The sequence below is a fragment of the Oncorhynchus keta genome, unplaced genomic scaffold, assembly GCF_023373465.1.
Source record: "Oncorhynchus keta strain PuntledgeMale-10-30-2019 unplaced genomic scaffold, Oket_V2 Un_contig_25824_pilon_pilon, whole genome shotgun sequence".
In the NCBI taxonomy this organism is placed as follows: Eukaryota; Metazoa; Chordata; class Actinopteri; order Salmoniformes; family Salmonidae; genus Oncorhynchus; species Oncorhynchus keta.
The window spans coordinates 26,328-44,179 of NW_026284643.1; the positions used below are offsets into that span (position 1 = coordinate 26,328).

At 44.8% G+C, this 17,852-nt stretch overlaps 1 protein-coding gene across 1 annotated transcript in view; it reads left to right on the forward strand.

Moving 5' to 3' along the window:
• Nucleotides 1–17,724, forward strand: part of LOC118380183 (C-myc promoter-binding protein-like) — a gene marked incomplete at its 5' end in the record, with an annotated part of 39,392 nt that extends 21,668 nt beyond the window's left edge. The window contains 4 exons of the mRNA XM_052506345.1: nucleotides 10,983–11,103; nucleotides 14,769–14,943; nucleotides 16,653–16,717; nucleotides 17,581–17,724. Of these exons, the coding sequence (XP_052362305.1) occupies nucleotides 10,983–11,103; nucleotides 14,769–14,943; nucleotides 16,653–16,717; nucleotides 17,581–17,717 (498 nt within the window). The remainder of the gene's footprint in view (nucleotides 1–10,982; nucleotides 11,104–14,768; nucleotides 14,944–16,652; nucleotides 16,718–17,580) is intronic.
• Between the last annotated feature and the right edge of the window lie 128 nt (nucleotides 17,725–17,852).

The window sequence follows — 17,852 nt, forward strand, 5'->3', positions numbered from 1 at the left end:
TACACTGAATGTACCCATACATTACTCTACACTGAATGTACCCATATTTACATTACTCTACACTGAATGTACCCGAACATTACACTACACTGAATGTACCCATACATTACTCTACACTGAATGTACCCATACATTACACTACACTGAATGTACCCATACATTACTCTACACTGAATGTACCCAACATTACACTACACTGAATGAACATTACACCTCTGAATGTACCCAACATTACACTACACTGAATGTACCCGAACATTACACTACACTGAATGTACCCAACATTACACTACACTGAATGTACCCATACATTACACTACACTGAATGTACCCATACATTACTTCTACACTGAATGTACCCGAACATTACACTACACTGAATGTACCCATACATTACTCTACACTGAATGACGTAACATTACACTACACTGAATACATTACACTACACATTACACTGAATGTACCCGAACATTACACTACACTGAATGTACCCGAACATTACACTACACTGAATGTACCCGAACATTACTCTACACTGAATGTACCCATACATTACACTACACTGAATGTACCCGAACATTACACTACACTGAATGTACCCGAACATTACTCTACACTGAATGTACCCATACATTACACTACACTGAATGTACCCATACATTACTCTACACTGAATGTACCCATACATTACTCTACACTGAACGTACCCATAAATTACACTACAATGAATGTACCCATAAATTACACTACATTGAATGTACCCATACATTACTCTACACTGAATGTACCCATACATTACACTACACTGAATGGACCCGAACATTACTCTACACTGAATGTACCCGAACATTACACTACACTGAATGTACCCGAACATTACACTACACTGAATGGACCCGAACATTACTCTACACTGAATGTACCCATACATTACTCTACACTGAACGTACCCGAACATTACACTCCTCTGAATGTACCCGAACATTACACTACACTGAATGTACCCGAACATTACACTACACTGAATGTACCCGAACATTACACTACACTGAATGTACCCGAACATTACTCTACACTGAATGTACCCATACATTACACTACACTGAACGTACCCGAACATTACACTCCTCTGAATGTACCCGAACATTACACTACACTGAATGTACCCGAACATTACTCTACACTGAATGTACCCGTACATTACACTACACTGAATGTACCCATACATTACTCTACACTGAATGTACCCGTACATTACACTACACTGAATGTACCCGAACATTACACTCCTCTGAATGTACCCGAACATTACACTACACTGAATGTACCCATACATTACTCTACACTGAATGTACCCATACATTACTCTACACTGAATGTACCCGTACATTACACTACACTGAATGTACCCATACATTACTCTACACTGAATGTACCCATACATTACTCTACACTGAATGTACCCGTACATTACACTACACTGAATGTACCCATACATTACTCTACACTGAATGTACCCGAACATTACACTACACTGAATGTACCCATACATTAAACTACACTGAATGTACCCATACATTACTCTACACTGAATGTACCCGTACATTACACTACACTGAATGTACCCATACATTACACTACACTGAATGTACCCATACATTACACTACACTGAATGTACCCATACATTACACTACACTGAATGTACCCATACATTACACTACACTGAATGTACCCATACATTACACTACACTGAATGTACCCATACATTAAACTACACTGAATGTACCCATACATTACTCTACACTGAATGTACCCATACATTACTCTACACTGAATGTACCCATACATTACTCTACACTGAATGTACCCATACATTACTCTACACTGAATGTACCCATACATTACTCTACACTGAATGTACCCATACATTACTCTACACTGAATGTACCCATACATTAAACTACACTGAATGTACCCATACATTACTCTACACTGAATGTACCCATACATTACTCTACACTGAATGTACCCATACATTACTCTACACTGAATGTACCCATACATTACTCTACACTGAATGTACCCATACATTACACTACACTGAATGTACCCATACATTAAACTACACTGAATGTACCCATACATTACTCTACACTGAATGTACCCATACATTACTCTACACTGAATGTACCCATACATTACTCTACACTGAATGTACCCATACATTACTCTACACTGAATATACCCATACATTACTCTACACTGAATGTACCCATACATTACTCTACACTGAATGTACCCATACATTACACTACACTGAATGTACCCATACATTACACTACACTGAATGTACCCATACATTACACTACACTGAATGTACCCATACATTACTCTACACTGAATGTACCCATACATTACTCTACACTGAATGTACCCGAACATTACACTCCTCTGAATGTACCCATACATTACTCTACACTGAATGTACCCATACATTACTCTACACTGAATGTACCCATACATTACACTACACTGAATGTACCCATACATTACACTACACTGAATGTACCCATACATTACACTACAATGAATGTACCCATACATTACTCTACACTGAATGTACCCATACATTACACTACACTGAATGTACCCATACATTACTCTACACTGAATGTACCCATACATTACTCTACACTGAATGTACCCATACATTACACTACAATGAATGTACCCATACATTACTCTACACTGAATGTACCCGAACATTACACTACACTGAATGTACCCATACATTACTCTACACTGAATGTACCCATACATTACTCTACACTGAATGTACCCGAACATTACACTACACTGAATGTACCCATACATTACTCTACACTGAATGTACCCATACATTACTCTACACTGAATGTACCCGAACATTACACTACACTGAATGTACCCATACATTACACTACACTGAATGTACCCATACATTACACTACACTGAATGTACCCATACATTACTCTACACTGAATGTACCCGAACATTACTCTACACTGAATGTACCCATACATTACTCTACACTGAATGTACCCGTACATTACACTACACTGAATGTACCCGAACATTACACTCCTCTGAATGTACCCGAACATTACACTACACTGAATGTACCCATACATTACTCTACACTGAATGTACCCATACATTACTCTACACTGAATGTACCCGTACATTACACTACACTGAATGTACCCATACATTACACTACACTGAATGTACCCATACATTACACTACACTGAATGTACCCATACATTACACTACACTGAATGTACCCATACATTACACTACACTGAATGTACCCATACATTACACTACACTGAATGTACCCATACATTAAACTACACTGAATGTACCCATACATTACTCTACACTGAATGTACCCATACATTACTCTACACTGAATGTACCCATACATTACTCTACACTGAATGTACCCATACATTACTCTACACTGAATGTACCCATACATTACTCTACACTGAATGTACCCATACATTACTCTACACTGAATGTACCCATACATTAAACTACACTGAATGTACCCATACATTACTCTACACTGAATGTACCCATACATTACTCTACACTGAATGTACCCATACATTACTCTACACTGAATGTACCCATACATTACTCTACACTGAATGTACCCATACATTACTCTACACTGAATGTACCCATACATTACTCTACACTGAATGTACCCATACATTACTCTACACTGAATGTACCCATACATTACTCTACACTGAATGTACCCATACATTACTCTACACTGAATGTACCCATACATTACTCTACACTGAATGTACCCATACATTACACTACACTGAATGTACCCATACATTACACTACACTGAATGTACCCATACATTTCACTACACTGAATGTACCCATACATTACTCTACACTGAATGTACCCATACATTACTCTACACTGAATGTACCCGAACATTACACTCCTCTGAATGTACCCATACATTACTCTACACTGAATGTACCCATACATTACTCTACACTGAATGTACCCATACATTACACTACACTGAATGTACCCATACATTACACTACACTGAATGTACCCATACATTACACTACAATGAATGTACCCATACATTACTCTACACTGAATGTACCCATACATTACACTACACTGAATGTACCCATACATTACACTACACTGAATGTACCCATACATTACTCTACACTGAATGTACCCATACTTTACACTACACTGAATGTACCCATACATTACACTACACTGAATGTACCCATACATTACACTACACTGAATGTACCCATACATTACTCTACACTGAATGTACCCATACATTACTCTACACTGAATGTACCCGAACATTACACTCCTCTGAATGTACCCATACATTACTCTACACTGAATGTACCCCTACATTACTCTACACTGAATGTACCCATACATTACTCTACACTGAATGTACCCATACATTACACTACAATGAATGTACCCATACATTACTCTACACTGAATGTACCCGAACATTACACTACACTGAATGTACCCATACATTACTCTACACTGAATGTACCCATACATTACTCTACACTGAATGTACCCGAACATTACACTACACTGAATGTACCCATACATTACTCTACACTGAATGTACCCATACATTACTCTACACTGAATGTACCCGAACATTACACTACACTGAATGTACCCATACATTACTCTACACTGAATGTACCCATACATTACTCTACACTGAATGTACCCGAACATTACACTACACTGAATGTACCCATACATTACTCTACACTGAATGTACCCATACATTACACTACAATGAATGTACCCATACATTACTCTACACTGAATGTACCCGAACATTACACTACACTGAATGTACCCATACATTACACTACACTGAATGTACCCGAACATTACACTACACTGAATGTACCCATACATTACACTACACTGAATGTACCCGAACATTACACTACACTGAATGTACCCGAACATTACACTACACTGAATGTACCCATACATTACTCTACACTGAATGTACCCATACATTACTCTACACTGAATGTACCCATACATTACACTACAATGAATGTACCCAAACATTACTCTACACTGAATGTACCCATACATTACTCTACACTGAATGTACCCATACATTACTCTACACTGAATGTACCCAAACATTACACTACACTGAATGTACCCATACATTACACTACACTGAATGTACCTGAACATTACACTACACTGAATGTACCCATACATTACTCTACACTGAATGTACCCATACATTACACTACACTGAATGTACCCATACATTACACTACACTGAATGTACCCAAACATTACACTACACTGAATGTACCCATACATTACTCTACACTGAATGTACCCATACATTACACTACAATGAATGTACCCAAACATTACTCTACACTGAATGTACCCATACATTACTCTACACTGAATGTACCCATACATTACACTACAATGAATGTACCCAAACATTACTCTACACTGAATGTACCCATACATTACTCTACACTGAATGTACCCATACATTACTCTACACTGAATGTACCCATACATTACTCTACACTGAATGTACCCATACATTACACTACAATGAATGTACCCAAACATTACTCTACACTGAATGTACCCATACATTACTCTACACTGAATGTACCCATACATTACTCTACACTGAATGTACCCATACATTACTCTACACTGAATGTACCCATACATTACTCTACACTGAATGTACCCATACATTACTCTACACTGAATGTACCCATACATTACTCTACACTGAATGTACCCAAACATTACTCTACACTGAATGTACCCATACATTACTCTACACTGAATGTACCCATACATTACTCTACGCTGAATGTACCCATACATTACTCTACACTGAATGTACCCATACATTACACTACAATGAATGTACCCATACATTACTCTACACTGAATGTACCCGAACATTACACTACACTGAATGTACCCATACATTACTCTACACTGAATGTACCCATACATTACTCTACACTGAATGTACCCGAACATTACACTACACTGAATGTACCCATACATTACTCTACACTGAATGTACCCATACATTACTCTACACTGAATGTACCCGAACATTACACTACACTGAATGTACCCATACATTACACTACACTGAATGTACCCATACATTACTCTACACTGAATGTACCCATACATTACTCTACACTGAATGTACCCGAACATTACACTACACTGAATGTACCCATACATTACTCTACACTGAATGTACCCATACATTACACTACAATGAATGTACCCATACATTACTCTACACTGAATGTACCCGAACATTACACTACACTGAATGTACCCATACATTACTCTACACTGAATGTACCCATACATTACTCTACACTGAATGTACCCAAACATTACACTACACTGAATGTACCCATACATTACACTACACTGAATGTACCCGAACATTACACTACACTGAATGTACCCATACATTACTCTACACTGAATGTACCCATACATTACACTACACTGAATGTACCCATACATTACACTACACTGAATGTACCCAAACATTACACTACACTGAATGTACCCATACATTACTCTACACTGAATGTACCCATACATTACACTACAATGAATGTACCCAAACATTACTCTACACTGAATGTACCCATACATTACTCTACACTGAATGTACCCATACATTACACTACAATGAATGTACCCAAACATTACTCTACACTGAATGTACCCATACATTACTCTACACTGAATGTACCCATACATTACTCTACACTGAATGTACCCATACATTACTCTACACTGAATGTACCCATACATTACACTACAATGAATGTACCCAAACATTACTCTACACTGAATGTACCCATACATTACTCTACACTGAATGTACCCATACATTACTCTACACTGAATGTACCCATACATTACTCTACACTGAATGTACCCAAACATTACTCTACACTGAATGTACCCATACATTACACTACACTGAATGTACCCATACATTACTCTACACTGAATGTACCCATACATTACACTACAATGAATGTACCCAAACATTACTCTACACTGAATGTACCCATACATTACTCTACACTGAATGTACCCATACATTACTCTACACTGAATGTACCCATACATTACACTACAATGAATGTACCCAAACATTACTCTACACTGAATGTACCCATACATTACTCTACACTGAATGTACCCATACATTACTCTACACTGAATGTACCCATACATTACTCTACACTGAATGTACCCAAACATTACTCTACACTGAATGTACCCATACATTACTCTACACTGAATGTACCCATACATTACTCTACACTGAATGTACCCATACATTACTCTACACTGAATGTACCCATGCATTACACTACGCTGAATGTACCCATACATTAAACTACACTGAATGTACCCATACATTACTCTACACTGAATGTACCCGAACATTACACTACACTGAACGTACCCATACATTACACTACACTGAATGTACCCATACATTACACTACACTGAACGTACCCATACATTACACTACACTGAATGTACCCATACATTACTCTACACTGAATGGAATCCGTTGTTCCTAGGGTGTTTGTTGTTGTTCCTAGGGTGTTTGTTGTTGGACCTAGGGTGTTTGTTGTTGGACCTAGGGCGTTTGTTGTTGTTCCTAGGGCGTTTGTTGTTGTTCCTAGGGCGTTTGTTGTTGTTCCTAGGGCGTTTGTTGTTGTTCCTAGGGCGTTTGTTGTTGTTCCTAGGGCGTTTGTTGTTGTTCCTAGGGCGTTTGTTGTTGTTCCTAGGGCGCTTGTTGTTGTTCCTAGGGCGTTTGTTGTTGTTCCTAGGGCGCTTGTTGTTGTTCCTAGGGCGTTTGTTGTTGTTCCTAGGGCGTTTGTTGTTGTTCCTAGGGCGTTTGTTGTTGTTCCTAGGGTGTTTGTTGTTGTTCCTAGGGCGTTTGTTGTTGTTCCTAGGGTGTTTGTTGTTGTTCCTAGGGCGTTTGTTGTTGTTCCTAGGGCGTTTGTTGTTGTTCCTAGGGTGTTTGTTGTTGGACCTAGGGCGTTTGTTGTTGTTCCTAGGGCGTTTGTTGTTGTTCCTAGGGTGCTTGTTGTTGTTCCTAGGGTGTTTGTTGTTGTTCCTGGGGCGTTTGTTGTTGTTGTTCCTAGGGCGTTTGTTGTTGTTCCTAGGGCGTTTGTTGTTGTTCCTAGGGTGCTTGTTGTTGTTCCTAGGGTGTTTGTTGTTGTTCCTGGGGCGTTTGTTGTTGTTGTTCCTAGGGTGTTTGTTGTTGTTCCTAGGGCGTTTGTTGTTGTTCCTAGGGCGTTTGTTGTTGTTCCTAGGGCGTTTGTTGTTGTTCCTAGGGCGTTTGTTGTTGTTCCTAGGGCGTTTGTTGTTGTTCCTAGGGCGTTTGTTGTTGTTCCTAGGGCGTTTGTTGTTGTTCCTAGGGCGTTTGTTGTTGTTCCTAGGGCGTTTGTTGTTGTTCCTAGGGCGTTTGTTGTTGTTCCTAGGGTGCTTGTTGTTGTTCCTAGGGTGTTTGTTGTTGTTCCTGGGGCGTTTGTTGTTGTTGTTCCTAGGGCGTTTGTTGTTGTTCCTAGGGCGTTTGTTGTTGTTCCTAGGGTGCTTGTTGTTGTTCCTAGGGTGTTTGTTGTTGTTCCTGGGGCGTTTGTTGTTGTTGTTCCTAGGGTGTTTGTTGTTGTTCCTAGGGCGTTTGTTGTTGTTCCTAGGGCGTTTGTTGTTGTTCCTAGGGCGTTTGTTGTTGTTCCTAGGGCGTTTGTTGTTGTTCCTAGGGCGTTTGTTGTTGTTCCTAGGGCGTTTGTTGTTGTTCCTAGGGCGTTTGTTGTTGTTCCTAGGGCGTTTGTTGTTGGACCTAGGGCGTTTGTTGTTGTTCCTAGGGCGTTTGTTGTTGTTCCTAGGGTGCTTGTTGTTGTTCCTAGGGTGTTTGTTGTTGTTCCTGGGGCGTTTGTTGTTGTTGTTCCTAGGGCGTTTGTTGTTGTTCCTAGGGCGTTTGTTGTTGTTCCTAGGGCGTTTGTTGTTGTTCCTAGGGCGTTTGTTGTTGTTCTTAGGGCGTTTGTTGTTGTTCCTAGGGCGTTTGTTGTTGTTCCTAGGGTGTTTGTTGTTGGACCTAGGGCGTTTGTTGTTGTTCCTAGGGCGTTTGTTGTTGTTCCTAGGGTGCTTGTTGTTGTTCCTAGGGTGTTTGTTGTTGTTCCTGGGGCGTTTGTTGTTGTTGTTCCTAGGGCGCTTGTTGTTGTTCCTAGGGTGCTTGTTGTTGTTCCTAGGGTGTTTGTTGTTGTTCCTAGGGCGTTTGTTGTTGTTCCTAGGGTGCTTGTTGTTGTTCCTAGGGTGTTTGTTGTTGTTCCTAGGGCGTTTGTTGTTGTTCCTAGGGCGTTTGTTGTTGTTCCTAGGGTGCTTGTTGTTGTTCCTAGGGTGTTTGTTGTTGTTCCTAGGGCGTTTGTTGTTGTTCCTAGGGCGTTTGTTGTTGTTCCTAGGGCGTTTGTTGTTGTTCCTAGGGTGTTTGTTGTTGTTCCTAGGGCGTTTGTTGTTGTTCCTAGGGCGTTTGTTGTTGTTCCTAGGGCGTTTGTTGTTGTTCCTAGGGTGTTTGTTGTAGTTCCTAGGGCGCTTGTTGTTGTTCCTAGGGTGTTTGTTGTTGTTCCTAGGGCGTTTGTTGTTGTTCCTAGGGCGTTTGTTGTTGTTCCTAGGGCGTTTGTTGTTGTTCCTAGGGCGTTTGTTGTTGTTCCTAGGGCGTTTGTTGTTGTTCCTAGGGCGTTTGTTGTTGGACCTAGGGCGTTTGTTGTTGTTCCTAGGGTGTTTGTTGTTGTTCCTAGGGCGTTTGTTGTTGTTCCTAGGGTGTTTGTTGTTGTTCCTAGGGCGTTTGTTGTTGTTCCTAGGGCGTTTGTTGTTGTTCCTAGGGTGTTTGTTGTTGACCTAGGGCGTTTGTTGTTGTTCCTAGGGTGTTTGTTGTTGTTCCTAGGGCGTTTGTTGTTGTTCCTAGGGTGTTTGTTGTAGTTCCTAGGGCGCTTGTTGTTGTTCCTAGGGTGTTTGTTGTTGTTCCTAGGGCGTTTGTTGTTGTTCCTAGGGCGTTTGTTGTTGTTCCTAGGGCGTTTGTTGTTGTTCCTAGGGCGTTTGTTGTTGTTCCTAGGGCGTTTGTTGTTGTTCCTAGGGCGTTTGTTGTTGGACCTAGGGCGTTTGTTGTTGTTCCTAGGGTGTTTGTTGTTGTTCCTAGGGCGTTTGTTGTTGTTCCTAGGGTGTTTGTTGTTGTTCCTAGGGCGTTTGTTGTTGTTCCTAGGGCGTTTGTTGTTGTTCCTAGGGTGTTTGTTGTTGGACCTAGGGCGTTTGTTGTTGTTCCTAGGGTGTTTGTTGTTGGACCTAGGGCGTTTGTTGTTGTTCCTAGGGTGTTTGTTGTTGGACCTAGGGCGTTTGTTGTTGGACCTAGGGCGTTTGTTGTTGTTCCTAGGGCGTTTGTTGTTGTTCCTAGGGTGTTTGTTGTTGTTCCTAGGGTGTTTGTTGTTGGACCTAGGGCGTTTGTTGTTGTTCCTAGGGCGTTTGTTGTTGTTGTTCCTAGGGCGCTTGTTGTTGTTCCTAGGGCGTTTGTTGTTGTTCCTAGGGCGTTTGTTGTTGTTCCTAGGGCGTTTGTTGTTGGACCTAGGGCGTTTGTTGTTGGACCTAGGGCGTTTGTTGTTGTTCCTAGGGCATTTGTTGTTGTTCCTAGGGCGTTTGTTGTTGGACCTTGGGGCGACTTACAGAACGCATATGAGTTGTCTTTTACATGTTCCTTCGAGCCGGATCGGAGCAGTTGTCATTGAAACAGAAAGAGACAGTTATTTGTGTTTTCTCTCCTGTCAGGTCCCAGCCCAGAGCGTATCTTCAGAGGACAGTAAACATGTCCTGGTTCGCATCCTGTGGGACAACCCGTCACTCCACCAGGACTCTGTCCAGGCCCTATACATGCTCTGGCACGCACATTGTAAGTCATCACAATGGATCGGATTTATAAAGGGTGATAGGAAACATGGTTACTTCCTGTTCTGTGAAACTGCCTGAATTGTTGATTCTTTTTGATTTTATTTGTAAAACATGTACCCCTTTTTCTCCCCAATTTCATGGTATTCAATTGTTTTAGTAGCTACTATATTGTCTCATCAATACAACTCCCGTATGGGCTCGGGAGAGACAAAGGTCCTCCGATACACAACCCAACCAAGCCGCACTGCTTCTTAACACAGCTCGCATCCAACCCTGAAGCCAGCCGCACCAATGTGTCGGAGGAAACACCGTGCACCTGGCAACCTTGGTTAGTGCGCACTGCGCCCGGCCCGCCACAGGAGTCGCTGGTGCACGATAAGACAAGGATATCCCTACCGGCCAAGCCTTCCCTAACCCAGACGACGCTAGGCCAATTGTGCGTTGCCCCACGGACCTCCCGGTCGCAGCCGGTTGTAACAGAGCCTGGGTGCGCGAACCCAGAGTCTCTGGTGACACAGCTGGCGCTGCAGTACAGCGCCCTTAACCACTGCGCCACCCGGGAGGCCCCAGAAGGCCTTTTCAATAGCGTGATGGGTTTAAATGCCCCTGGAGGAAGCCATGTGATTGAGTAGTCTCAGTCTGACCCCTCCTGTCTCTCTGTAGAGTCTGACCCCTCCTGTCTCTCTGTAGAGTCTGACCCCTCCTGTCTCTCTGTAGAGTCTGACCCCTCCTGTCCCTGTCTCTCTGTAGAGTGATGGGTTTAAATGCCCCTGGAGGAAGCCATGTGATTGAGTAGTCTCAGTCTGAACCGAATCAGGCGGAAATGGTACTCGCTATGCGTGACGTTCTTTACACTCCTGCTCCTGTCCCTGTCTCTCTGTAGCGTCTGACCCCTCCTGTCTCTCTGTAGAGTCTGACCCCTCCTGTCCCTGTCTCTCTGTAGCATCTGACCCCTCCTGTCTCTCTGTAGAGTCTGACCCCTCCTGTCTCTCTGTAGAGTCTGACCCCTCCTGTCTCTCTGTAGAGTCTGACCCCTCCTGTCTCTCTGTAGAGTCTGACCCCTCCTGTCCCTGTCTCTCTGTAGAGTCTGACCCCTCCTGTCTCTCTGTAGAGTCTGACCACTCCTGTCTCTCTGTAGAGTCTGACCCCTCCTGTCTCTCTGTAGAGTCTGACCCTCCTGTCCCTGTCTCTCTGTAGAGTCTGACCCCTCCTGTCCCTGTCTCTCTAGAGTCTGACCCCTCCTGTCTCTCTGTAGAGTCTGACCCCTCCTGTCTCTCTGTAGAGTCTGACCCTCCTGTCCCTGTCTCTCTGTAGAGTCTGACCCCTCCTGTCTCTCTGTAGAGTCTGACCCCTCCTGTCTCTCTGTAGAGTCTGACCCCTCCTGTCTCTCTGTAGAGTCTGACCCCTCCTGTCCCTGTCTCTCTGTAGAGTCTGACCCCTCCTGTCTCTCTGTAGAGTCTGACCCCTCCTGTCTCTCTGTAGAGTCTGACCCCTCCTGTCTCTCTGTAGAGTCTGACCCCTCCTGTCCCTGTCTCTCTGTAGAGTCTGACCCCTCCTGTCTCTCTGTAGAGTCTGACCCCTCCTGTCTCTCTGTAGAGTCTGACCCCTCCTGTCCCTGTCTCTCTGTAGAGTCTGACCCCTCCTGTCCCTGTCTCTCTGTAGAGTCTGACCCCTCCTGTCCCTGTCTCTCTGTAGAGTCTGACCCCTCCTGTCTCTCTGTAGAGTCTGACCCCTCCTGTCTCTCTGTAGAGTCTGACCCCTCCTGTCTCTCTGTAGAGTCTGACCCCTCCTGTCCCTGTCTCTCTGTAGAGTCTGACCCCTCCTGTCTCTCTGTAGAGTCTGACCCCTCCTGTCTCTCTGTAGAGTCTGACCCCTCCTGTCTCTCTGTAGAGTCTGACCCCTCCTGTCCCTGTCTCTCTGTAGAGTCTGACCCCTCCTGTCCCTGTCTCTCTGTAGAGTCTGACCCCTCCTGTCTCTCTGTAGAGTCTGACCCCTCCTGTCTCTCTGTAGAGTCTGACCCCTCCTGTCCCTGTCTCTCTGTAGAGTCTGACCCCTCCTGTCTCTCTCTAGAGTCTGACCCCTCCTGTCTCTCTGTAGAGTCTGACCCCTCCTGTCTCTCTGTAGAGTCTGACCCCTCCTGTCCCTGTCTCTCTGTAGAGTCTGACCCCTCCTGTCTCTCTGTAGAGTCTGACCCCTCCTGTCTCTCTGTAGAGTCTGACCCCTCCTGTCTCTCTGTAGAGTCTGACCCCTCCTGTCCCTGTCTCTCTGTAGAGTCTGACCCCTCCTGTCTCTCTGTAGAGTCTGACCCCTCCTGTCTCTCTGTAGAGTCTGACCCCTCCTGTCCCTGTCTCTCTGTAGAGTCTGACCCCTCCTGTCCCTGTCTCTCTGTAGAGTCTGACCCCTCCTGTCCCTGTCTCTCTGTAGAGTCTGACCCCTCCTGTCCCTGTCTCTCTGTAGAGTCTGACCCCTCCTGTCCCTGTCTCTCTGTAGAGTCTGACCCCTCCTGTCTCTCTGTAGAGTCTGACCCCTCCTGTCTCTCTGTAGAGTCTGACCCCTCCTGTCCCTGTCTCTCTGTAGAGTCTGACCCTCCTGTCTCTCTCTAGAGTCTGACCCCTCCTGTCTCTCTGTAGAGTCTGACCCCTCCTGTCTCTCTGTAGAGTCTGACCCCTCCTGTCCCTGTCTCTCTGTAGAGTCTGACCCCTCCTGTCTCTCTGTAGAGTCTGACCCCTCCTGTCTCTCTGTAGAGTCTGACCCCTCCTGTCCCTCTGTAGAGTCTGACCCCTCCTGTCCCTGTCTCTCTGTAGAGTCTGACCCCTCCTGTCTCTCTGTAGAGTCTGACCCCTCCTGTCTCTCTGTAGAGTCTGACCCCTCCTGTCCCTGTCTCTCTGTAGAGTCTGACCCCTCCTGTCCCTGTCTCTCTGTAGAGTCTGACCCCTCCTGTCCCTGTCTCTCTGTAGAGTCTGACCCCTCCTGTCCCTGTCTCTCTGTAGAGTCTGACCCCTCCTGTCCCTGTCTCTCTGTAGAGTCTGACCCCTCCTGTCTCTGTCCCTGTCTCTCTGTAGAGTCTGACCCCTCCTGTCTCTCTGTAGAGTCTGACCCCTCCTGTCCCTGTCTCTCTGTAGAGTCTGACCCCTCCTGTCCCTGTCTCTCTGTAGAGTCTGACCCCTCCTGTCCCTGTCTCTCTGTAGAGTCTGACCCCTCCTGTCTCTCTGTAGAGTCTGACCCCTCCTGTCCCTGTCTCTCTGTAGAGTCTGACCCCTCCTGTCTCTGTCCCTGTCTCTCTGTAGAGTCTGACCCCTCCTGTCTCTGTCCCTGTCTCTCTGTAGAGTCTGACCCCTCCTGTCTCTGTCCCTGTCTCTCTGTAGAGTCTGACCCCTCCTGTCTCTGTCCCTGTCTCTCTGTAGAGTCTGACCCCTCCTGTCTCTGTCCCTGTCTCTCTGTAGAGTCTGACCCCTCCTGTCTCTGTCCCTGTCTCTCTGTAGAGTCTGACCCCTCCTGTCTCTGTCCCTGTCTCTCTGTAGAGTCTGACCCCTCCTGTCTCTGTCCCTGTCTCTCTGTAGAGTCTGACCCCTCCTGTCTCTGTCCCTGTCTCTCTGTAGAGTCTGACCCCTCCTGTCTCTGTCCCTGTCTAGGTGCTAACTCTGTGACCCTGCTGTCTGTCTCTAGTCTCTCTCCCCTCAGCCAGTGGAACGGTATATGAGGAGGGCCAGCCCCAGGACCATCTCTTCTCCTCTGAGGTCCTACAGGGTGCAGTGAGGAACATCCAGAAGGGGGATGTCTACCAGCCCATGAGTCAGATCCTACAGCTGCTGGGACCAGAGCTGGGCTTCAACAGACAGAGGTACATCTATACACAGACAGACAGACAGACAGACAGACAGACAGACAGACAGACAGACAGACAGACAGACAGACAGACAGACAGACAGACAGACAGAGGTATGGGGAAGGACACATGAAGTCCTGGCACTGTAACATTTTCAAAAGCGTGACTTAGCAGTTATTCAAAAAACAAGTTTGAATACTGCAGCGTGTGATTGGTTTAATTGTTGCAAGAAAAATGTCCACCTTCTCATGGAGTCCCTATAAAACAGAGGTGTTGAGACATCCCCATTAACAGTCCCTCTCATGGAGTCCCTATAAGACAGAGGTGTTGAGACATCCCCATTAACAGTCCCTCTCATGGAGCCCCTATAAAACAGAGGTGTTGAGACATCTCCATTAACAGTCCCTCTCATGGAGTCCCTATAAGACAGAGGTGTTGAGACATCCCCATTAACAGTCCCTCTCATGGAGTCCCTATAAAACAGAGGTGTTGAGACATCCCCATTAACAGTCCCTCTCATGGAGTCCCTATAAGACAGAGGTGTTGAGACATCCCCATTAACAGTCCCTCTCATGGAGTCCCTATAAAACAGAGGTGTTGAGACATCCCCATTAACAGTCCCTCTCATGGAGTCCCTATAAAACAGAGGTGTTGAGACATCCCCATTAACAGTCCCTCTCATGGAGTCCCTATAAAACAGAGGTGTTAAGACATCCCCATTAACAGTCCCTCTCATGGAGCCCCTATAAAACAGAGGTGTTGAGACATCCCCATTAACAGTCCCTCTCATGGAGTCCCTATAAAACAGAGGTGTTGAGACATCCCCATTAACAGTCCCTCTCATGGAGTCCCTATAAAACAGAGGTGTTGAGACATCCCCATTAACAGTCCCTCTCATGGAGCCCCTATAAAACAGAGGTGTTGAGACATCCCCATTAACAGTCCCTCTCATGGAGTCCCTATAAAACAGAGGTGTTGAGACATCCCCATTAACAGTCCCTCTCATGGAGTCCCTATAAAACAGAGGTGTTGAGACATCCCCATTAACAGTCCCTCTCATGGAGTCCCTATAAAACAGAGGTGTTGAGACATCCCCATTAACAGTCCCTCTCATGGAGTCCCTATAAAACAGAGGTGTTGAGACATCCCCATTAACAGCCCCTCTCATGGAGTCCCTATAAAACAGAGGTGTTGAGACATCCCCATTAACAGTCCCTCTCATGGAGTCCCTATAAAACAGAGGTGTTGAGACATCCCCATTAACAGTCCCTCTCATGGAGTCCCTATAAAACAGAGGTGTTGAGACATCCCCATTAACAGTCCCTCTCATGGAGTCCCTATAAAACAGAGGTGTTGAGACATCTCCATTAACAGCCCCTCTCATGGAGTCCCTATAAAACAGAGGTGTTGAGACATCCCCATTAACATATTTTTGATACTCCTACAAGAAGTGTGCAATACATTTAATTACTTTTATTTATAGATTTTATTAGTACTAGGTAGTGCGTTATGCAGTCTAGTTACACCTTATTAGTACTGTGTGATCTGTTGTGTGAAGACGAGGAGCAGGACGCTGCTGCCACCATTCTTACCCTCTTGTTCAATCCCCCTCTTCATCCTCATCATCCTCATCAATCAGTTCATTCAAATTCAATAGTGAATTCATGTGAACATCATAATGATAATATGATAATAAATCAAATCATTCTCTCTCTATTCTACAGGAGTCTGTACAGAGATCTCCTCTTCCTGGCGTTGACCGCCTTGGGGAAGAGCAACATCAATATTGGTGAGTTGAAACCATATCTTTCCCGCTCTGCTTTCTTCGTCCACTGAAGCTAGAGAAATATGTTGAAAAAGGTTTTTTACTTTTATTTAACGAGGCATGTCAGTTAAAGAACACATTCTTATTTCAAATGACTGCCTACCAGGGAACAGTGGGCTGTTTTGGGGCAGAATGACAGCTTTTTACCTTGTCAGCTCAGGAATTAGAATCGTGCAACCTTTAGGTTACTCGTCCAACACTCTAACCACCTGTCGCTCCTATTTATTATGGATCCCCATTAGTTCCTGCCAAGGCAGCAGCTACTCTTCCTGGGGTTTATTATGGATCCCCATTAGTTCCTGCCAAGGCAGCAGCTACTCTTCCTGGGGTTTATTATGGATCCCCATGGATCCCCATTAGTTTCCTGCCAAGGATCCCCAGCAGCTACTCTTCCTGGGGGTTTATTAGTTCCTAGATCTCCCATACGGATCCCCAGTTCCTGCCAAGGCAGCAGCTACTCTTCCTGGGGTTTATTACGGATCCCCATTAGTTCCTGCCAAGGCAGCAGCTACTCTTCCTGGGGTTTATTATAGATCCCCATTAGTTCCTGCCAAGGCAGCAGCCTGGGGTTTGTTACGGAAGGCAGCAGCTACTCTTCCTGGGGTTTATTATAGATCCCCATTAGTTCCTGCCAAGGCAGCAGCTACTCTTCCTGGGGTTTATTACGGATCCCCATTAGTTCCTGCCAAGGCAGCAGCTACTCTTCCTGGGGTTTCCTCTCCTCTTCCTCTTCCTGTATTCTCCCATCATGGTCACCTAGTAGGTTTAAACAACCACATCATGATCAGTAATAGTGATTGTAAACTAACCTTGCTTCTCTGTTCCAGATGCGTTTGATCGTGAGTACAAGGTTGCCTACGACCGCCTCAGCCCCAGCCAAGTGAAGCTGACACACAACTGTGACCGGCCCCCGGGAGCAGGAGTCATGGAATGTAGAAGGATGTTCGGGAAACCCATTCTGTGACCCCCCCTGGCTGCTATCCACCCATCCCTCCCAAAACATGACTGCTGCTCACTTACTACCAGCCCCTCTCTCTGTGGCCCCTCTCTGTGGCCCCTCTATCTGTGGCCCCTCTCTCTGGTCCCTCTCTGTGGCCCC